This window comes from Mustela nigripes, chromosome 17, assembly GCF_022355385.1.
Source record: "Mustela nigripes isolate SB6536 chromosome 17, MUSNIG.SB6536, whole genome shotgun sequence".
NCBI classification, from domain to species: Eukaryota; Metazoa; Chordata; class Mammalia; order Carnivora; family Mustelidae; genus Mustela; species Mustela nigripes.
This window is the reverse complement of record NC_081573.1, coordinates 24,108,536-24,132,552: the sequence shown is the minus strand read 5'-3', so window position 1 is coordinate 24,132,552 and position 24,017 is coordinate 24,108,536. Positions and strand designations below refer to the sequence as shown.

Genomic DNA, 24,017 nt, shown 5'->3' with positions numbered 1-24,017 from the left:
TGAGTTTCTGACAGGTGAAGGACTTGCTCAAGGTAATACCACTACACTAGTAATGGTGGAAACAAGTCTTTTTTTAAAAAAAATTTTTTTTAAGATTTTATTTATTTGACAGAGAGAGATCACAAGTAGGCAGAGAGGCAGGCAGAGAGAGAGAAGAGGAAGCCGGCTCCCTGCTGAGCAGAGAGCCCGATGCGGGACTCGATCCCAGAACCCTGAGATCATGACCTGAGCTGAAGGCAGCGGCTTAACCCACTGAGCCACCCAGGCGCCCAGAAACAAGTCTTAATACTGTTTTTTGATCCCCAGTTCAGTGCCTCTAATGCTAACACCCATTTCCAGGCATGGGTTGGTAGTGTTTCAGGAGTCATCCCAGATTCTGTTCCAAGTTCAATTTTGTCCATGTTAATCACAGCAAACAAAAAAACCAAGAACTTGGGCGAGAACAGCAGCGGTTCGTCCGGCCAGTAGGTGGCGCAAAGGCGCTGTTACCCGTGAGAGGCGGCGGGAGAGGGCGGAGCTCGTTCGGAAATGGGGCAACGTACGCTTTCCTTTAATTGGCCTGAGCGCCTCGGCCCACCATCCAGTCAGGAGCGTCTGCGTCACTTTGTTCCCGAGGTAGGCGGCTGCCCGCGGAAATTTGAAATGGCGGACGGATCGCTGACGGGTGACGGGCTGGGGTCGCAGGCCATGACAGCGCAGCAGGAGCGCACGGGCTGGGCGGTCGAGGAGGAGCCGGCGCCTCTGGAGAAAGGTGAGCACCCGTCTTGTCAGGACTGGGCGGTCGAGGAGGAGCCGGCGCCTCTGGAGAAAGGTGAGCACCCGTCTTGTCAGGCCGGAGGAGCCGCCTCCTGGCAGCCGACCGTGTCCGCGGTGGCTTGGGGCAGTCGGGACCCTCCGAGGGCGCCTGGGTCTCACAGGCCTTCCGGAGCGGCTGGCCAGGGTGGCGGCGGTGACTGTGAGAGGCCCCCACCCCTCCTCAGAACGTCAAGGTCGGGAGGTACCCTGGGCCTCTCCCCTTCTCCTCGCCCCATCGGGCTTCAGCTTCCTTGACACTGAAAGGGGTTGGGCCCGCTCAGGAATTCCCAGCAGGGATGTCTGGGTGGGCTTCCGGATTGTTTTTATTTATTTTATTTTATTATTATTATTATTATTATTATTATTTTTTTTTTTTTTGCGTTCATCTGTGGAGAGACGTCTCCTCTTTTTCATCTCAATCTCAGAGGAGCTCATGAATCCTTTCCCCGAAGAGAAGATAGTAAACTCTTGGCCTCGGTAGCGGCCCCGAGCACTGACGGCAGCTGACACGCCCAAAGTGAAGGGAGCCAGGGTGCGGCAGAGTCTAAAAATAGAGCCCAAGTGCAATTTTCAGTGCTGTGTACCTCTTTATGGAGAGAACGTTAGGATTTTCTTTCCTGATGTTTTAAGCTGTTCAGACTTTTCCTTTAACATTTTCAGTTGGGTTATGTAGTGGAAAGAGTCCTGGCAAAGGGAGAAAACATACCTGTGATTTAATTCCATTGCTGATCCCTCTTGTGAACCGGCAAAAATCACTTGGCCTCAGTTTTCCTATGTGGAAAACAGAGCCAGTGGTCCTACAGAATGGGGAAGATGAATGGAAATAATGTGTGAAAAGTGGTACTTTCAAAGTGGCTGTAAAGAATTGTGGCGAAGTCAGGTAGTCTTTGCTTTTTTATATTGTGTAAAAATACACATAAAGTTTACCATCTTATACCATCTTAATCATTTTTAACTGTATAGTTCAGTGATTTTTTAAAAAATTTTATTTATTTATTTGACAGAGATCACAAGTAGGCAGAGAGGCAGGCAGAGAAAGAGGCTCTCTGCTGAGCAGAGAGCCCGATGCGGGACTCGATCCCAGGACTCTGGGATCATGACCTGAGCCGAAGGCAGAGGCTTTACCCCACGGAGCCACCCAGGTGCCCCTTCAGTGATGTTTAATATATTCACACTGTTGTGCAGCTATCCCCACCTTCCATCCGCATAACTCGTCTTCTTGTAAATTGAAACTCTGTACCCATTAGACAATAACTCCCCATCCTCCCCTCTCTCAGCTCCTGGCTACCAGCATTGTACTTTCTGTCTCTATGACTTTGAGTACGGTGAGTACCTCATGTCAGTGAATTCATACAGTATTTGTCTTCCCGTGACTGGCTTATTTCATTTAGCATCATGTCCTCAGGGTTCATCCATGGTGTAGCAGGTGTCAGCATTTCCTTCCTTTATAAGGTTGAAAAATATTCCTTTGTATAGAGATATCACCTTTTGCTTATCCATTCAACCATTGATGGACGCTTGGGTCGCTCCCACCTTTTAGCCATTGCGAATAATGCTTTTATGAACATGGGCGTAGAAATATGTTTTGGAGATCCTGCTTTCAGTTCTTCTGGATATATACTCAGAAGTGGAATTACTGGGTCTTCTGGTAATTCTATTTTTAAATTTTTGAGGGACCACTATACTGTTTGTTCTCCATAGCCCTGTACCATTTTTGTTGCCTACAGCAGTGTATAAGAGTTCCTATTTATCCACATCCTCACCAACACTTGTTTCCTTGATAGCTTTTCTTATTTTTTTTTAAGATTTTATTTATTTATTTGACAGAGATCACAAGTAGGCAGAGAGGCAGGCAGAGAGAGAGGAGGAAGCAGGCTCCCTGCTGAGCAGAGAGCCCGATGTGGGGCTCGATCCCAGGACCCTGAGATCATGACCGGAGCCGAAGGCAGAGGTTTTAATCCACTGAGCCACCCAGGCACCCCTTCTTATTGTTTTTGATAAAAACTATCCCAATGGGAAGGTATTATTCCTCTAATAAACATTTATATATACTATTTGATGGGTAAGTGATTGACAGATAATTTATTGAATTAATGAATTGAAACAGGCATGCTATCTTCATCTTCACTTTATAGGAGAGGAAGCTGAGGCACAGAGAGATTGCCACACAGCAGTGAGGTATTGATGTTTTCTGAGGCTCATGTGCTTTGGCATGTGAGCAGTAGACTTGAGTACACTATGGGTCATTTGTGGGATCAAGTAGTTCTGGTAGCCTGAATAGAGGCAAAGATTCGAAGGAAGGAGAAAATATGAGGAGCAGCGGGCAGTGGGCTGGGGTGTGGTTGAGAGAAAGATTGCTGTTAATAACAGTCTCAGATATTCTCCCTGAAACAACCTGTGGAAACTATTTTGCCAGCTTAAATGTTACCCTCAGCATTGTTTATTTAGTAGTTGTTTTGTCTATTAAAAACATCATATTATACAGAATTAGATATGCCACTGATCAAATCATGCCTTATGAAACATAATTACATACAGCCCAAACCTAATGTGATTAGCATTTTCTAATCCTTTCTTTAGACACAGTCACTGAAATTGGTGAGGAGGAACTTTTAGTAAAGTACCTTTAGCGAAGTAAACCTTATGCATTATTAAGCATCTCTCATCCCTGTTTATTGAGGGACCATTGACAGACTGATATTGCAGAAAATGAAGGGCTGCTTCAGCTCATTTGTGAAGGAATATAGGAAACTAGCTCCTAACTTTAATGCGACTTTATGGAATTGTTTTGGGGAAAAAAATAACTATAAGCTATTTGACCATTGGAAGTTGGTAGCTATAGTAAGAATCATAACTTTATCCTTTGAAGGAGATTTTTAGTGATTGCCAGTGAATCGAAAAACCTTTTTTTCTCTGCCTTCCTGAAAAACTTCACAGAACAGCAAAGACTTAACCTATGAAAGATTTTAAGTTCTTATTGTTTCAAAGTAGAACTTGGATTTTGAGATATTTTCAAGTTTGGAAAACTGATTTCTTTTGATGGTGATAAAGGTAAATAAAGCATCAGATCCAAATCCTTATTTGTATTTTGTTTAGAATTTCTGAGAAGTCTGTAAGCACTGGAAGTGTCTAGGATGGTTAAACCTGCTTATTTTTGTTCTCTTAGCTCTGTTTCCAGATGAAGATTCATGCAGTGATTGCAGCAATCATGATAAGCCAGGTTCTAGTTTACCAAGTTTTGTGCTTGAAGGAAAGACTCATTTTCCAGAAATATTCCAGACAAGTCAACTTTTGTTCTATGAGCGATTCAGAGCTTATCAAGATTACATTTTAGGTGAGTAGGTTTGTTGTTGTTGCTGTTTGTTTGTTTTTTGTTTTGCTGCTTTTAATGTTTTCAGTTTACAAGTAGATTTCTGTCTCCAGATTGCCAGTTAGTTCTGAGAAAATGGATTTACTAACTTTTCTCTGCTTTATGCAGTCTCAATTCTTATTGTGTTTAATTTGTTTGTAGCTGACTGCAAGGCCTCTGAAGTAAGAGAATTCACAGCTGAGTTCTTGGAGAAGGTCCTTGAACCATCTGGATGGCGGGCAGTCTGGCACACTAATGTGTTTGAGGTGCTGGTTGAGGTAAATTTAATTCTGTTGTTAAGACATTTGTCTCTAGCTTAAAGCACTTTCCTTCAGACTGTTAGAGCCAAAGTGCTTATTTTTAATTAAAGTTTATGAGCTGATTGAAAATAGCATGTTTTTCACATCTAATTGTCACGGTGTATGAAGTGTTCCGCAAATTTTAAAGGCAGCCAAGGAGGAGCTACTCGGGAATTGAGGTGGTTAAAGTTCCAGTGTCCTTTGACAAGGAGAATGGATTATAAACCTATGAAGTGGAGGAGGTATTTGAGACCATTTAAAAAATAAAGAGACCTCATTATGAAGTCAACGGAGTTTCAATTAATTTTTTACCTTCTTAGTTGTAGCCCATTAAGTAGCTCAAACCAAACAGGCATTTTAAAACTGGCCTATTTTTTGCCTAACAAATTTGTAGATATGTGGTTAATCTCTTGATAATGTATCCCATTGTCAAAAGTAAAAATGATCTTATTTTTCAACTGACTGGGCCTTTTACACTAAATTTGCACTCTAATTACAGCTGTGAATTTTTCTCAGTGTTTGTTAACTGGACCACAGAAAACCCTGTTAACCTAAAATGTTAAACCAGGGAGTGAGAATACAAGTTGTTGCTGCAGCTCTTTGAGAAAATGACATCATTTACTGCAGTGATTATGGATGAGGCAGTGGGTTGCAGCTGTTTCTGGTGACTCAAGTTTTGTATTATGTTAATATGTTTGGTGGCAGGAAAGGCCTATTAATTTGGTTATAATAGTGTTGTCATTGGTCGTGTCCTCCATACATGTCCAACCCTCAACCTCCACCCTGATCCACTCTCCCAAAGTTGTCAAAGTCATTTTTTTTTTCTTAAGATTTTATTTATTTATTTGACACAGAGAGAGAGATCACAAGCAGGCAGAGAGGCAGGGAGAGAGAGAGGGGGAAGCAAGCTCTCCGCTGAGCAGAGAGCCCCATGTGGGACTCGATCCCAGGACTCTGAGATCCTGACCTGAGCCAAAGGCAGAGGCTTAACCCACTGAGCCACCCAGGCAACCCCAAAGTCATTGTTTTAAAAGAGAAATGCGTCAAAAAAAAAAAAGAGAGAGAGAGAGAGAGAAATGTATCATTCTTCTGCTTAAAATCTCTAATGCGTTGCATTTACCAAAGCCATGGTGTTGGCTTTGTGGTTTTTCATTGTCTAGAGAATACGAAATCCAAGCTCCTTCTAATGCCATTTCTGTCTTCCTCTCTTTGCCCTTTTCTCTCCCCTCATCGCCTGGTGCCCCTCCCCCGCCCATTTCTTTCCTTCCGTTCCAGCAAAAAATACTGCCTCTCTGCTGCTCCAGCAGCCAAGCTTTTCTCTGCCACAGGGCCTTTTTTACCTTCCTGCTCTTCAGATGGCTGCTTCCCTTTCATCCTGTACATCACAGCTAAGAAGTGACTCTGACCATCCCAGCAAAACCAGACCACTACCCCTGTTTGTTATACTTTGTCACATGCTCATCACCATCTTGTTTGTTTGTCTCAATTACAGTGTAAGCTCCATTTGGGTAAGAGCCAGGCCTTTCTTGTTTATTTTCTATATTATGGAGGAAGGCTCCCTGTTCCCATTACCTGCATAATAAAATCAGGCTATTAGTAGTGTTTTGTATGTATCTTAATTTTGATTTCCATGTAAGTCACATTATTTTAAATTTCAGGTCACAGATGTGGACTTTGCAGCCTTGAAGGCAGTGGTGAGGCTTGCAGACCCATACCTCTGTGAATCTCAAGTGAGCTCTTTTACCTTGGAATGTATGAATGAGCTCCTCGATCTGAAGGAACATCGGTTGCCCCTGCAGGAGCTGTGGGTGGTGTTTGATGATTCTGGAATATTTGACCAGACAGCCCTTGCAATTGAGCATGTCAGGTAGGAAGAGAGGAGAGTTGATAAAAATAACCTTGTCGTCAGAAACTATGGATGAAATGCAGTAATTCTAGTTTGTGTTATATACCCAGATTTAAAACTCATACTGTAAATTTGGTCATGGCAGTATTTTAAAATATTCAAAGATAGGGGGATCTTTTTTAAATTAAAAAGATTTAAAAAGCATTTTAAATTTTCATTTGAGATAATTTCAGACTTACAGAAAAGTTGAAAAAAAAAATACAAAGAATTCCTGTGTGGCTTTCATTCAGTATCCCCAAATGTTAACAAAAGATAGGAGATTCTATGTTTGATTTGCATATGTTTAGAAACCCTTAAAAGTTCTGGATGCTAAGGCTTATGGTTGATGTACTTGAATATGAGGAAAGAAGAGAAAGTGAAGGAGGTGGTACACCATGTCTTACGCACTGACAAGACATATATATATTTTTTTCAAGATTTAAAAAAAAATTTATTTGCCAGGTAGAGATCACAAGTAGGCAGAGAGAGAGGAGGAAGCAGGCTCCCCACTGAGCAGAAAGCCAGATGGGGGGCTCAATCCCAGGATCCTGAGATCAGGGCCTGAGCTGAAGACAGAAGCTTTAACCCACAGAGCCACCAAGGCGCCCCTGTTTCTCAAGAATGTATCTGGCCAAAGAAGGTTTCTTCTCAGGTCATTTCCAGTATCCTTAGGGGATATGTTCATGCCTTTCAACCTTTTTTGGCATACTTGATTTCCACTTGAACATGTGCTCATCTTGTCCTTTCAGTGAGGAGGAAAGCTCCTACCTGGATTAAACAGTATACCCTTTTTTTTAAAAAAAATTTTTAATTACAGTATAGGTAATATACAGTGTTATATTAGTTCCAGGTATACAATATAGTGATTCAGCAGTTCCATACATTACCCTGTGTCCATCAAGGGAGCACTCCTTAGCTCTCATCATCTATTTCACCCATTCCCCCATCACCTCCCCTTTGATAACGATCATCAGATAGATCTTTTGTCATGTATTTCCTGGTACAGGTACTTCTTTTGGATCTTCTGTGTTATAAGTATATTCACTAAGGAAGGCTGACTTTTATCTATTTAAAAATGGACTTCTATTTCTCTGGGAACTGGGAGATTTCCTAGAGTACTCTCTATGAACTAGTGTGGCTTAGTGTCTTGTAGTTTTCAGTTTTTGTACCATTAGTGAGTTAACCTGGTTTTGCTGAGCTTAATTTGAATGCTTTACAAAGAAGCAGGGTATCTCAGGCCCTGCTTCCAAGATGTTCTGGAAAATTTCTAATTGTACCCAAGAAATTTTAACCCTATATATTCAGCATTAGGCCTAGCAATATAAATCTAAAGAATTGGCCTCTGTCCAGAACCAATATAATTAATTCTCTTATGTTTATCTCACTTGAAAAAAATCTTTCAATTGAAGCATTTGAAGGTAAAGGGATAATTGATGAGTTTAGGAAATTAAGAATCAGGGAGCTAATCTCTAGGGGTATTGAAATTGGTAGAAAGACTAGTATTTAGAATTAGTAATGGTATTATTTGAAGGTGAGCCTGGCAAATTTATTCTTCATTTTGAGGGCTCAGATTCTGGTTAATGCCCAGAAAGGTTCAAATTATGCAGGTTCTCATTTGTTTACTCAATGAATATTCAAGTGCTGGGTCCTGAGTTGAGGGGTAGATGTGACTGAAGCATGAAGCTGATACAATCACCATCACCAGGGACTGTCAATCTAGAGGTGGGAGATGAATCCTAATCACACAGAAGTGCATATGTGATTGGAAACTGCAAGGAGTGCAGTGAAGAGGTAGGTCCTAAGGCTAGGTTAGGTGGCAATTACATGGTTGTCTCTTGAGGAGATGGCATTTGGACTTGGATCTGAAATATTGGCTAGGTGAAAGGGGCTGTGGCAGAGGTAGGGAGGGAACAGGTTCGCAAGCTGAATGAATTTAAGGTGCTGAAAGGCCAGTGTGGCTGGAACAGACAGTAATGGAGGAGGCTTAGGAAACCAGCTTAGAGGTTGTTAAGAGTTAGAAGATGTAGGGCTTTGCCAGCAGGTTAGTCATTTTTGTCTTTAAGAGCACTGGGGAAGCATCAAAATGTTTTTATTCAAAGGTGAATAAGATCAACTTTGTATTTTGGAAAACAAATGCAGGGAGATGGACTAGGAAGCCCAGGTTAGGGAAAGAGAGTGGACTAGAATGGGGTATGGAGAGGACACATGGAGGCTTCCTGAGAAGGTTGGATGGCTGGGACCTGGTGGTAGAGTAGAGCTGGGGGATGCGGAGATGATGAGTGGATATGGCAGAAGTCAAGGTTTCTCTCTTGAGAGAATAAACACCAGAGGAGGTGCAGATGTGAATGATGTATGAATGTCCAGTACAGTACTGGTGAGCTTACTACTTGAGGGGGTCTTAAAATGTAAGTATAAGATCACCAGGTGGAGAAGGTGGACAGCCTGCCAGCATGTCGCATGGAGGCTTGAAAGAGCTTCTGAAATGGGAGTTTGCATAAAAGAGGTCTGAAGTTAAGAGAGGTGCTCTAGAGCCAGATTGTGAACCCATGGAATACCTCCACACTCAGGATTTTGAACTTCATTCTGGGGGTAGGAACCAGCAGGTTTTTTTTTACTGAGTAAAGGCATGCTCAGGTTCCTTTTTTTTTTTTTCTTTTTCTTTAAGATGACTCTAGAGGGGGCACAGTCTTTTAAGCCTCTGCCTTCGGTCCAAGGCCAGGGTCCTGATATGGACCCCTGCATCGGGCCCTCTGATTGGCTGGCAGTCTCCTCCTTCTTTCCCCTGCTCTTGTTCACTCTCTCTCCTTCTTAAAAAAGAAAGAAAGAAAAAAAAAAGCCAAACAACAACATAAAAAGATGACTCTAGAGGCTGAAGAGACTAGCAGTCTAATCTATAAAGATTAAGAGATGGCTTCATTTTCACTGCTCCTTTTCACAGCAGAACTTCCTGGCAGAGTTTTGTGTAGTCTCAGTCTGCACTTCGTGGCATTTCAGTAATGCTTCTGCCCCACAGCATCACTGAAGCTGTGCTTGAGGTCATCAAAGTCCTCCTTGTTCTCCTTCCCCATCATCTCTTCTCTGATCTCATCTTGCTTTCCCTCTTGGTCACATTCTAGTTACTTGGTCACTCCCATCTTCTTAACACACTCTCCTCCCATCTTCTTAGTCATCTTGGCTCTTGCTCAAAACTTTAAAATGTTGGAGTTACCCAGGGATCCATCCTAGGCTAGCTACCCTTCCCTCTATTTAATCAGCCTTGGAAGCACATTAGAATCACTTGGGAATTGTTTTTTATAAGAGTATTCCAACTAATACATGAGGAAAGAATGATAGGATCAGAATATCAATATTTACAACCTGTAATAAATAAAGTTTCTAGGCAATGATCATGATTGGCTGCTACAACCATTGGTTGAAAACTCATAGGGAACTTTATAGTGGATGGATCAGGCTGACAAAACTGAATCCACTGGTTTCTTAACCTCATCATCAGAAGAGATGGCCAGGTGTCATATACTTCCTAATGGAAGTACATTGTGTCTCCTTTTAAGTATCCTTGCCACAACAAACAAACAAACAAACAAACAAACTTTCCTAAAGCTGATCAAGTCTTTAGATCTTACTGTTTACCAGAAGTGAAAGAAACAGAAGAACATGTTAGATGACCCCATGAAGATGGAATCAATAACATTTAGAGTGTGGAAAACTTAAATAAATTGCAAGGAGAAAAGGAGGAGAAGATAATTTATAGAATAAAAGTGATTTAGTTAAGCGCAGTGGCTGACCCTTGTTTGGATCCTTATTTGAACAAGCCAATGATAAAACAACAATAGCAACAATAGCAGAAGAGACAAACAGGGAAAATTCAACACTAACTGGATGTTTGGATATTAAAGAATTTTAACTTTTTCTTGATATAAAGATTTATTTTAGAGCTACATACTAAAATTTGTGAACGATATTACATGTTTGACATTTGCTTTAAAGTAATCCAGTGTCGGCATGGTGGGTGTGGGGAGCAAAGAAGTGAGTAGGTAAGGTAGAGATGAAATAAGATTGCCTATGCGTGGATCATTGTTGAAGCTGGGTGATGCAGCTTCATCATAGTATCATGGTATTCATGGTACTGTTTGCTCTTGTATATGTTTGAAATTTTCCATAATAAAAATTTGTTGATTACTTGGATAGGTTTAAAAAAATTAGATTCTATATCTACCTCCCACACTCCCCCAAAGATTCTGATTTATTGGTCTAGAATAGGTTTGAGAACCAATTTTTAAAAGCTTCCAAGACGGCTCTAACAGGTAGCTGGCTTTGAGAACTGCTGCCTTATATTATTTCCCTAGATGATCTCATCTGTTGCTTTAATGCCATCAATAAGTTGACAACTCCCAGATTTATATCTTTAGCCCTGACCTTTCCCTCGGGCTCTGGGTTTGTTATATTCATCTTTACTCTTGACATCATCCACTTGGAGGTCAGATAGGCATCTCAATTCAAACATGGAGAAAACAACTCTGTTTTTAACCTAAACCTGTTTCTCTCCAAGTCTTTTCTGTCTTAACAAATGGCACTACCATCCACCCAATTATAGATGGTCAATAAAACTTTTCTCTTTTTTTGATTTTATTTATTTAGAACATGAGCTGGTGGGGGGAGGGATAGAGAGAGAGGGAGAAGCAGATGCCCCACTCAGTTAACCTGGGGCTCTATCCCAGGACTCCAGGATCATGATCTGAGCTGAAGGCAGATATTCCACAAACTGAGCCACCCAGGCACCCCAATAAATAGTTCTAATTAAAGATCATAATGGAACCAGTATTACAGAAAAATTTCTTTGGCCAATCCATAGAAGTTCTATGACTCATGACTGAAATCTAGCATTTATGCAGCTTTCTCCATTGTAGCTGATACATTTGTTTCGATTTAGTCTAGCTTGCACACCTCCAGAACCCTAACACCGAGCCAGTGATTAAATTTGAATGATTTGAATTTTTTATTTCAGGTTTTTCTATCAAAACATTTGGAGGAGCTGGGATGAAGAAGAGGAGGATGAGTATGATTATTTTGTCCGATGTGTTGAACCTCGATTGAGATTGTAAGTTAGTGACCTGTACGTGTTGGAAAAATAGCTGCCCTGGTTTAATTTTAACCATCTGGTGTATATATACTTCAGGGGCCCACACACCGAACAGGCCACCATACAAATAGTATAACCCATTAAAAAGTTATTAAATGAAACTTGTGCAAGTGCAGAGAAACCTACTTTTAGTTTATAAAGTGAGTAACAGCAGAGTTCAGGGACACTGAAGTTAAAGGGCTAACTTTTATAAAATAAAACTCAGTTGAGCTGAGGTGTTAAAAAAAAAAAACCTCTCTGTGTTAAATTCAAAGACAGTTGTTTGAAAAATAGTGAAATTAGTTGAATTATAGAAGGCTTCTTTTGTTTTAATTTTTTAAAAGAGAACTTTAAAAAATATTTGGCTTTATTCTAAATTCCTATAGTAAAACATACTAGGTTAAACTAACAGAATTATTTCAGGGTGTTTTGTCAAGTTCTTGTCCTTGAATCCTATTTGACAAATGGATGAAAATATGAAACAGTTAATATTGGTGGTGCATAAAAATATCCTAAATAGTGAAACACATTCTTTTTCTAATTTGTCATATTTTAATAGGGAAAAATGCTTACGTTACAAAAAACCCCCTAGCTTAATGGTGCAACCCAAGTAATTGTTTTACACTGATTTTGTTAAATGTGGCATTCACATTTCCACTAGATGGTACTCTAAGACTAGGTAATTTTTCGTGTATTCATAAGTGGTAATTTAAGGGCAGTGCTGCTATAAGAATAAAATTAGAACTGGCACTCAAAAAGATTTTGTAGAAGGTAATTTTTTTTTTCCTGTGTGAAAGATGATTTGGTTACATAAGATAAGGCAGTAACCCATTACATTTTTGTGGAACCCAGTTAGATTTAGTAAGTTTCTCTTGGTTTATATAGTAAATAAGAAGTAAAAAAAAAAAAAAAAGAAATGTGAAAAGTCTGGTTAATGGTTCTACCATTAGAATTATGTATAATTTTTATTTAGCCTTTCCAATTTTTCCATTGTGCATTTCCTATTTTCCCATAGTGTATTCAATAAAATGCCAGGATTTCAATATTTTCTAGTTTTGGTATACTTGGCCTTAGAAAGCAATGATTGGTTTTGACTGAAGTGAAATGTAATCGTAGGTGAGTATTGTGTATCTAGCAAATTGATCTTGGAAAGGAATGTATTCTGATTTGACAGCTTTACATGTTTAAACAACAAGAAATGATTTATATACATACTTTGTACATCACTGGCAGATGGGAAAGCATAAGGGAGGAATTGTTTTCAGTTTTGGAGAAGAAACTATGGTACTTGGTAGGGAAACTGGAATGTTATCAAATGTAGGCAGACTCTTTATAAAAGGTCCCTGGGCAAAGATAGGTGTACTGTTATCAACAGGCAGGATTTAAAGGGAATCAAACCATATTGTCTTGATTTTGCACTGTGAGGTATATGTTTTTCCTTTTTAATTCAAAACGCTGTGCTTCAAAGCTGTGTCTGAGACACAGGTGTTGGTTCATTGCTTTTAGACCACAAAGTATCACTTTAATGAAGAGAAATAAGCTGATTGGCATGGATATTGGAAATGCTAAGAAACTTATTTTAAAATTTGAGTCTTAATCTTCATAACTTAATAGACTTGATCAAGCAGTCAGTGGTTTGGTTCCCAATTTTTTGTTTGCAGAGTGGATTTCTAGAATATCTTTAAATGAGTATGGATTAACCAAAGCAGACAAAATCTATGCTTTTCAAGCTTCACCTAATTCATTTAGTTGAAAAGTGGAAAAAAATTATTTTTTATTCATTTTAAATACTGTTTGAATGTTAACTGTAATTTCATGTAAATTTGTTAAGGATGTAGTTCTGTTTTTTCCCCCCATCTTATTTAGAGCATGACTAAGTTGAAAAAACATCATCTAAGGCAATAGTTTTCAGCCTTGACTGCGCATTAGAATCCCCAAGGAACTTAAAAAAAACCCTCTCTACTTCTAGAGATCAATTTAATTGGTCTGAATGGGGACCTAAGCATTTGTATTTTTAAAAGCTCTCCAGTGATTCTAATATGCAGTCAAGGTTGAAAAACTCTGGCCTCAGGCATAGCTAGTCAGTAAACTTTTAACGAGAAATGAAGCAATTATTTAAAACTATAGGTAATGACAAGAATATTGCAGTTTATTTTCAAATCCATTAATTTCACATCTGTTAACGTGATTGTACTACGTTAATAAATTATTATATTCCATCTAGAAATACTTTTTGTTCTATCTATATGTTTGAGAAGGTATATAAACTAATAATAAATTTTAAGTGCCAATAAGGTTGTCCAATACAAGGTTATTTTGTTTTAATCACTTTCTAGTTTAGTAATGGCAGCTTTATATATTTTTTTCTGCAACTCTCAAAGCCTTACATTTTTGAAACATACTGTAATAATCTTCTTGAGGGAATATTCAGCATAATTTTGTGTTGTAGTGCTTTAAATGTGAGGAAGGACTAAAGCCAATGCTTAAATCATTTTTAATTTTTGATCCTATAAATATGGTAATCTTCAAAATTATTATGAATACTATTAGGATACTTCCCTCCCCACCCTGCCCCATACTCCCAGATTGTTGCCTGACATCTGCTTATTAAGATTTTGAGTCTAATATATGAGAACATAATTTTTTATTAAATAATGATACAAATGATAAAACATGAACTCTCAGTGTTTCTAAAGCACAAATCTAAGGACAAAACCCAGCAACTCCCCAAAGCAAGAAACATTAGTGACTTTAACGAAGTGGTCCTTAAAACTTTAAATAGCTTCCATTTATAATAGAGTGCTATTCAGAAAGACTTTACATGTACCTGAGTTATGTATGATAAAATGCTTTATTTCTTCCTGGTCTTTGAGGACTAAATGGGCTGTTTTAATGATAGGAAAATGTGTCAGAAAGACAGTGGATTTTAATTTGCTTTTAAACTTTCAGGCATTATGATATCCTTGAAGACCGAGTTCCTTCAGGACTTGTTGTTGATTACCGCAATCTGTTGTCCCAATGTGAGGAGAGTTACCAGACATTTTTAAATCTGAGAAGCAGTTTGTCAAATTGTAACTCTGATTCCGAACAGGAAAACATCTCCATGGTTGAAGGGTTAAAATTATATTCAGAGATTGAACAGCTGAAACAAAAGCTAAAACTCATTGAGAATCCTTTGTTGAGGTATGTGTGTCTTTGTTATTCCTAGTTAGTTGGCATCTTTTCTAACCAGCTGTCTTACTAAGAACTGATGGGTCTGTTGGTTTCTCTAAGATATGTGTTCGGTTATCAGAAGAATTCGAATATCCAAGCAAAGGGCATTCGTCCAAATGGTCAGAAGGTGATGCATGTGGTCTCCTCCACCATGATGACTGGTCTGCTGCAGTCTCTGCTCAGGGACAGGCTTTGTCAGGAGCCTTGTAAGGAGGAAACAGAAATTCAGGTAAAAGGAGTTTTTTTGCCTGAGGTGGCTTTTTTTTCTTTGAATTCACTCCAAGGTTTTCCTGAATTCTACAAAGCATTTACAGGAGCTTACCAGAACTATTCTTTGGTGAAATGGGTAGTAGTGGGAGCCCTATCTGTCATCAGCATTAGGAACTTACCAAGCATGTGTTGATCATGAGGAGATACTTAAGTATGTAGTTTTGGCTCCCTTTATAAAGTGAAGCATGAGGGTACCTAGAGTGATATGTAGGTTGCCATTTTGGGGGTGTATATTTGCAATCTGTTTTTGTTTTCTAGTTCCATAGTGATCCGTTGTCTGCTATAAATGCCTGCTATGAAGGTGATACTGTGATTGTTTGTCCTGGCCATTACACGGTACATGGTACATTCTCCATTGCTGATTCCATTGAGCTGGAAGGTGAGTCTGGAATATCATGCAACCAAACTCTTTTGCATGATATGCTTAAGAAAACAGTAAGTCACTTGGAGCTTGCTGAAGCTTCGAGAATATGATTTAATCCACTTGATTTCAAATGAGTTTCCCTAAAATATTAAGAGTTTTCAAAGTATATGGGGGATTGACTCAATGTTTGAGCAACTTGAGGTATGATTATTTGTATGTGTTGGGAAAATAAGCATATAGAGAAAAAAAGACCATTAGGAAGAAACATATTTTCCAGATTGTAGGTGGTTCATGGAGAGGAAATATCATTTCTAGAATAAAAATTTTTCCTAGCAATATTTTTTAAAAGTTTAGTATTTTTATTGACTGCTTACTCTTATTTCTTATATGTTATGGATATGTTGATGCATGGTTTTTTGTTTTTAAATTTAACATATTTTTGCATAGGTATAGGTCCAACTTGAAAGTGGACCAAAAATCTTTTTTATCTTACTCTTTATTTTTATTTTAAATTACTTTTAATTTTATTTTTCAAAGATTTATTTATTTGAGAGAGACTGTGAGAGAGAGTGAGCACCATCAGGAGGAGGGGCAGATAGGGAAAAAGAATCCCTGCCCAGCAGGAACTCCATTCTGGGATTCCATCCTGGGACTCTGGGACAATGACCTGAACTGAAGGCAGATGCCCAACTGAGCCACCCAGGTGCCCTTATTAAATCTCTAAAAGCTTGCTGAGGGGCTTTTAAAGGTGGTTCAGTCAGTTGAACATTTGAATCTTGGTTTTGGCTCAGGTCATGATCTCAGGGTCTTGGGATCAAACCCAGCTATGGGCTTCACGTTCTGTGGGGAGTCTGCTTCTCTCCTCTCCCTCTGCCCTTCTCCAACTTGTGCTCTTGTGCTCTCTCTCCAGAGGGAAAGAAAATTAAAAGTTTGCTGAATGTCAAATTCTACGCTTCCGTATCTTGACCAAAGTGTACTTTTGAGAACATTTATGTTGAAAGATTCTATTAAAAATAACTTTTTAGCAGGCATCATCGTATTGTACATTTAGAGAGATTCCTAAATTTAGGTTACTTTACAATTGTTCATCTTGGTCCTGTGTATTTCCATAACGTGTCAAATTTAGATGCACCTGTTCAACTATTTACCAAAAGAGCTTCAAGTTAGCAATAAAGCTTGTAATGCAAAAAATCATTTATCATTTTGGGACTTGTGCAGCTGTTCACAAACTACTTAAGCTATGTTCTTTATCTTTATCTTGTCAAAACTTCTTAATGGAAACAAGGCTAGGAGTTTAATTTCCTGCTGTTCACTAGTACATCACCTCACCCCCTTTTTTGTTTTATGTATGTAATTTTTGTTCTTTCTCCTCTCCAATATTTGATATATAATAGATGTGTGTGTATAAATAACACATCTGCAGGATAAATCACTGCAATAAAAACACTTTATTTTTTGGCATAGTGAAAATAACATTGATATTATAGATTTTATGGTGGATAAGAGTTCTTCCGAGATTGGTGAGGGTATTAATAATGAAATTGTCAAAGTGTAATAAATAACCATATAGAATTCTGATAGTTGAGTGTAAAGTTTAGTAGATTTACTGACAGAGGGCATTTCTGAGAATTTGGGAAATCCTATGATATCTCTTGTGTGAATTTATGGAGTACTCGTTCATGAGTAAGATTAAAGGTTATCTGATATCTTTTCTGATCTATAGCTAACACTTATCACAGGAGATATATAATTGAATACCTACTGTGTTTAGGGTGTTACTAGTACTTATAGTAGGGTTTATATATAGGCTTATATATAGTGTTTTTCTTTCTTGTTTAGAACATACCTTCACTTAAGTGATGGTTTTATGTTTTAAAACTACTAAGAATAGGGTGCCTGGGTGGCTCAGTCATTAAGCATCTGCCTTTGGCTGGGGTCATGATCCTAGGGTCCTGGGACCCAGCAAAGCATCGAAGCAGGAAGCCTACTTCTTCCTCTCCCACTCCCCCACTTGTGTTACCATTCTCTCTCTCTCTCGCTGTCAGTTAAATAAATAAATAAAATCTTAAAAACCCTACTCAGAATATGTAGTATGTTTATGCAATAGTCTGTTTTTTCTCATTATGACAATTATTTTACTATTTTTTATTTTGTTGTGATAAAAATAAAAACAATGGTTATTATAGAAAATGTTCCAACTACAGACAAAAAGAATCAGGAAAAAAAGATACTCAAAATCCAATCATCCAGTCTACCATTGGCAGCATTCCCAAGTATGGAGTACTCTAGGATTCTTCTCCAGTGTCCCTGAAATCTTGTCTATGTCTTTTGATGTGGTGACTGCTTTCATTTACTCAAGTAAAGGCTCATCTTAGACAATGAGAGTTATTTCTTACAGCTTTGTTTATGTGCTTTTGTTTTATGATAAAAGTCAGGCAACTTCTCTGGTTTTCTGATACTTCAGTTTTTTGTAAGCCCTTTCAGAGGTCTGGCCTGTATTATTAGTTTGGGATTTGTAGAGATCCAGTGTTTTTTATTGGTTCACAAGGTAGACCTATTTCTTCAATAATTAAAATGGTTTTAAGTTTATTAGATTGGAAGTCGGTCTGTTTAAGAGAATACTAAAATTATTGTGTTCTATTAGTCACCATACACAATTTAAAAATAAGAAAAAATAAAGGAAAAAAGAACACTAAAATTAGAAAATCTTGAGAAACGCTTAGGTTTTTTTTAAACCTAATTTATATTAGAATAATAGAATTTCAGAGTTGGGAAAAAATTTATAAGGGTTAAGTGCTTTAAAGCTTTTGAACCAGCTATATTTAGGATTATTTATTTTTATATAGCAGTTTTGTAGGTGAATTTAGTGCTGAGCTGGTCTGAGATGGTTGATAGGGTAGTCTTCCTGATATGGGGGCAAATTGAGGAATTGTTATTATTAAAAATTATATACCCTAGTTTAAATTAAACAAGAAATGTAGGGAGATGATTAGATTTTATTTAATGCAACTTGGTTGACTGGTCTCATATTATTTGGAGCCATTTGAAATAGAGAAATCTATTGTAGCAATTTTAGTGTAGACATTTCCCCTCACTCATCTTAAATGCTCTGTTCTCTTCCTTAGGGTATGGTCTACCAGATGATATTGTGATAGAAAAGAGGGGCAAAGGAGATACTTTTGTGGATTGTACAGGTGTAGATATTAAAATCTCAGGCATAAAATTTATCCAGCATGATGCTGTAGAAGGAATCTTGAGTAAGTATCTGAATATTTCCTGTATTATTTTGTTCCAGGTTTTAAAACAAAACTTTACTTTTTCTAGAAGATGCAGTTTAACAAACCACTTTTGAGTATGTAAAAGGCTGATTAATTATTTATGTACATAACATGATGACTTAGGAAGTTACTCTCAAGTAAAAAATAGTTCAGCCTATTCTTAAAAATTTGTTAGTTTAATATTGATTTCCTTGTGATCTTTTTTTTTCCCCCTTTTAAACATTCCAATATTGTGGTCTGTGTTCTTTGTATTCGATTTAGCCCTAGACTCAGTGCAGTTCTATTCACATTGTGCTGGTACTGGTTTTCTAGAATCTTAAGTTGGGTCTCCTTTTCTTTTCCCTTCCAAGATACTCATGAAAGTTACTTTCTGATACTTTTTTTGGTAGTGAAAAGTGCTTTTTAACTTGATTTTGCATTTCTGAGATCAATCATTTTTAAGAATGTTGCTTTTAAATTTTAGTCATTATTTTATAAAATATGAGTTCGTAATTCTAGTATCAAAGTTTAAATGGTAGCTAGAGAAATATTTAGACCACCTCATGTCACCTCTAGACCATTTCTAATATTGGAAAACACACATTACTTAAAGCATTTGACTGCATGTTTTCATCCTAGTCATTCACCGTGGTAAGACCACGTTGGAAAATTGTGTGCTGCAGTGTGAAACCACAGGAGTCACAGTGCGAACATCAGCAGAATTTTTAATGAAGAACTCGGATTTATATGGTGCCAAGGTAGGATTGGGGAAGCAGTTTAGGTTTAAGTTCTAAATATGTAAACAAAATGTGGGACCAAGATGTAAATGCATACTCCCGTTCTCTTTCTTCAGAGGTTCAGACAGTTTTAGGTATTAAATCAGCCAGGTTCAGTTGTATAAGGAAGAAAAATAGGAAATCCCAGTTATTCTGTGCTAACAGAATTTTAGACCCTTCACATTTGTTAACTTTATAAATGATTTTATAGCAATTGAAGTTTAGTTGCTTTTGCTTTTTATTTTATTTATTTTTTATTTTTTTAAAGATTTTATTTATTTATTTGACAGACAGAGATCACAAGTAGGCAGACAGGCAGGCAGAGGGAGGGAGAGGAGGAAGCAGGCTCCCTGTAGAGCAGAGAGCCTGATGCAGCACTCGATCCCAGGACCCTGAGATCATGACCTGAGCTGAAGGCAGTGGCTTAACCCACTGAGCCACTCAGGCGCCCTGCTTTTGCTTTTTTTAATCAGACTTTTTATTTTGAGAGAATTGCTGAGATAAAATGTTGTAAGAAGTAATACAGAGAAATCCCTGCATTGTATTCTGTTTCTACTATTGCTTCTTGGCCTTTTGACTATGATCAGGTATATTCTGTTATTTTAACATCTTGCAAAACTGTAGTACAGTCGCACAGCAGGATAACGTCTATTCAGTCAAGTGGAGTATTCCCATCACTCTAAGGATCCTGCATATTACCTTTTGGGACTGGCATCCAATTGCTTCTCCTTTAGACTTCTTTAATCATTCTCTTCTCCATTTCTATTATTTCACCATTTCAAGAATGTTATGTAACTGTAAATCATGACCTTCTGGGATTGGCTTTTTTCACTCAGTACAATTCTCTGGAACTTGATCCAAGTTGTAGGTACCAATTGTTTATTCTTTTTTTTTTTATTGCTGAGTAGTATTCCATCATATGGTTCTTTTTTTTTTTTTTTTAAGATTTTATCCATTGATGACAAAGATCACAACTAGGCAGAGAGACAGGCAGAGAGAGAGAGAAGGGGAAGCAGGCTCCCCGCTGAGCAGAGAGCCTGATGCGGGGCTCGATTCCCAGGACCTCGAGATCATGACCTGAGCTGAAGGCAGAGGCTTAACCCACTGAGCCACCCAGGCACTCCCCAGCATATGGTTCTTGCAGTTTATTTAACTGTTCACCTGTTGAAGGGTATCTGGGTTGTTTCCAGGTTTTGGCTATTGTAAATAAAGCTGCAGTAAACATTTGCATACAGGTTACTATGTGAATACTTTATTTCTCTGGAGTAAATGCCCAGGAGTGCAGTTGTAGGACACATGGTAGCTGCATGTTTACTTTTTTTTTTTAAAGACATGGCCAGACTTTTCCTGAGTACTTATATCATTTTACATTCCCATCAGTGATGTTTGGGTGATACAGTTGCTCCATATCCTCACCATCATTTGGTATTTTTAGCCATTCTGATAAGTGTATGGTTTTTAAATTTTATTTAATTTTATTTACTTTTTAAAGATTTAATTTAGTTGACAGAGAGAATGAATGAGCACAAGTGGGCAGAGCAGCAGGCAGAGGGAGAAGGAGAAGCAGGCTCTCTGCTGAGCAGGGAGCCCGATGTGGGGCTCAATCCCAGCACCTTGGGATTGTGACCTGAGCTGAGGGCAGCCGCTTAACCAACTGAGCCACCCAGGCGCCCTTATAGGTGTACGGTTTTAATTTGCATTTACCTAGTGGTTAGTTATGTGAAACATTTTTTCATATGCTTACTTGCCATCCTTCTCTTCAGTGAAATGTCTGTTTGTGACTTCTTCCCACTTTCTTTTTTTTTTTTTTTTTTTCTTCCCACTTTCTAACTGGATTGTTTGTTCTTTTTAACTGGAGTTTTGAGAGGTCTTTTTTTTTTTATTTTAAAGATTTTAGTTATTTATTTGACAGAGAGAAATCACAAGTAGGCAAAGAGGCAGGCAGAGAGGAGAGGGGGAAGCAGGCTCCCCAATGAGTAGAGAGGCCAACGCAGGGCTCGATCCCTGGACCCTGGGATCACAACCTGAGCCAAAAGCAGAGGCTTTAACCCACTGAGCTACCCAGTGCCCAGAGAGTTCTTTTTATATGAGATACTAGTACTCTAATGGGTATTTGGATTGCAGATTTTTTTTTTTTTTTGAGAGAGAGAGAAAGAACATGCACACACATCTGTGAATAGGCAGGGCGGGAGGGGCAGAAGGAGAGGGAGAGAATCTCAAGTCCAGCCATGGCACCATGTCCAGCTCAGAACCCTACTTGGGGCTTGATGCCATGGCCCTCAGATCATGACCTAAGCCAAAATCAAGGGTTGAATGCTTATCCAACTAAGCCACCCAGGTAGGTACCCCTGTAGATTTTTATGCTAGTCTATAGCTTGTCTTTTCATTTTCTTCACATGGGCTTTTATAGAGCAAAGTCTTAAATTTTGATGAAGCATAAGATATCACTTTTTCCATTTATGGCTAGTGCTTTTGGTGTTAAGTGTAAGAACTCTTTGCCCAGCCTTAGATCTCAAAGATTTTCTCTTATTTTTTTTCCTAAAAATTTTATAGTTTACATTTTACACTTAAGGTCATGATCCATTTTTGAGTAAATTTTGGTATAAATGTGAGTTTTAGGTTAAGATTTATTTATTTGCCCATAGATGTCCACTTGTAACCACATCATTTCTTGAAAAGGTTGTCCTTCCTCCAATAAATCGGTTTGCACCTTTGTCAAAAATCATCTGGGAAATTTGTGTGGGCTCATTTTTGTGGTCCCTGTTCTGTTCTGCTGATCTGTGTAGTTGTCCCTCCACCAATACCTGCTATTGTAAAGTCTTAAAATCTGATTGAGTCATTCCTCCCACTTTATTTGTCTTTTCCAAAATTGTTTCAGGTATTTTAGTTGCTTTGGATTTCAGTGAAAGTTTTAGAAAAAAGATTTTTTTAAAAAAGACTTTATTTATTTATTTGACAGACAGAGGTCACAAGTAGGCAGAGAGAGAGGAGGAAGCAGGCTCCCCACTGAGCAGAGATCCCAACGCAGGGCTCAATCCCAGGATCCTGGAATCATGACCTGAGCTGAAGGCAGAGGCTTTAACCTTTAACCCACTGAGCCAGCCAGGTGCCCTGAAAGTTTTAGAAAAATATTGTCTCTATCTAAAAAAAAAAATCTAGGGCGCCTGGGTGGCTCAGTGGGTTAAGCTGCTGCCTTCGGCTCAGGTCATGATCTCAGGATCCTGGGATTGAGTCCCGCATCAGGCTCTCTGCTCAGCAGGGAGCCTGCTTCCTCCTCTCTCTCTCTGCCTCTCTGCCTTCTTGTGATCTCTCTCTGTCAAATAAATAAATAAAATCTTAAAAAAAAAAAATCTAGCTGCGATTGTGATATGAATTCTAATAAACCTCTGTATCAATTTGGGTAGGATGGACATCTTTTTTTATGTTTAAAATTTCCACCAGCATTTCCATAATTTTCAGTATACAAGTCTTGTATGTGTTTTGTTAGATTTATATGTAAATAGTTATATTTTTTTTGGTGATTGTGAATCATCTCATGTTTTTAATTTCAATTCCACGTGTTCATTTCTATATAGAAATATAATTGACTTGTCTTATATCCTGTGACCTTCCTGACTTTTCTTAGTCCTAGGTTTGTTTTTGTAGATTCCTTGGGATTTTCAACGTAGACATCTGCAAATAGAGACAGTTTTATTTCTTCCTTTCTGATATGTATGGTTTTGTTTCCTTTTTTTGCTTTATGGCACTGACTAGAACTTCTAGCACTATGTTGAATAAGAGTGGTCAGGGTGGATATCCTTACCTTGTTCTTGATATTAGGGAGAATGTATTCAATATTACACCAATAAGTATAAGGGTAACAGTAGGCTTTTTGTAGATATTCTTTTTTTTTTTTTTTAAGATTTTTTTCATTAGGGAGAGAGATAGACAACACAAGCACTGGGAGAGGTAAAAGGAGAGGGAGAAGCAGACTCCTTGCTGAGCTGGGAGCCCAACATGGGACTTGATCACAGAACCCTGAGATACTGACCCAAGCCAAAGGCAGACGCTTAACTGACTGAGCCACCCAGGTGCTCTGTAGATATTCTTTATCAAGTTGAAGAAGTTCTCTGTTTCTGTTTTGTAAGAATTTATATAATGAATGTATATTGACATTTGTCAGATGCTTTTTCTGCATTATTTCATATGATTACATGATATTTCTTTTTGGATGAAAGAAAACGGTGGATTACATTGATTTTTCAAATTTTGAGCCAGTTTTGCATCCCTAGGATAAACACAACTTAGTCATAGTGTGTATTTTTTTTTATATATTGGTGTATTATATTTGCTAATATTTTGTGAGGAGTTTTTACATCTGTATTCATGAGGGATATTGAAGTTTTCTTTATTTGCACTTTGTCAAGTTTTGGTATCAGGATATTAGCTTCATAAAACAAATTTGGCACTAGCTTGCATTAATTCTTTAAATGTTTGGTAGATTTTTCCAGTGAAACCATCTGGACCTGAAGATTTCTTTCTTTTTTTTTTTTTTTTTTAAAGATTTTATTTATTTATTTGTCAGAGAGAGCGAGCGAGATCGAGCACAGGCAGACAGAGTGGAAGGCAGAGTCAGAGGGAGAAGCAGGCTCCCTGCGGAGCAAGGAGCCGGATGTGGGACTCGATCCCAGGACGCTGGGATCATGACCTA

General features: G+C 38.3%; 1 protein-coding gene across 2 annotated transcripts in view; it reads left to right on the top strand.

Annotated features, from left to right (window-relative positions):
• Positions 1–596: 596 nt before the first annotated feature.
• Positions 597–24,017, top strand: part of SHCBP1 (SHC binding and spindle associated 1) — a 29,919-nt gene continuing 6,498 nt past the window's right edge. The window contains exons 1-10 of one of the 2 annotated variants that reach the window (XM_059383881.1): positions 597–751; positions 3,962–4,129; positions 4,307–4,422; positions 6,102–6,310; positions 11,334–11,426; positions 14,397–14,630; positions 14,721–14,889; positions 15,189–15,309; positions 18,420–18,551; positions 19,191–19,309. In XM_059383881.1, coding sequence (XP_059239864.1) covers positions 643–751; positions 3,962–4,129; positions 4,307–4,422; positions 6,102–6,310; positions 11,334–11,426; positions 14,397–14,630; positions 14,721–14,889; positions 15,189–15,309; positions 18,420–18,551; positions 19,191–19,309 — 1,470 coding nt within the window. In that variant the 5' untranslated portion in view covers positions 597–642. Of the gene's footprint in view, positions 812–3,961; positions 4,130–4,306; positions 4,423–6,101; positions 6,311–11,333; positions 11,427–14,396; positions 14,631–14,720; positions 14,890–15,188; positions 15,310–18,419; positions 18,552–19,190; positions 19,310–24,017 lie in introns of both variants that reach the window. The other variant, XM_059383880.1, reaches the window with a different exon arrangement.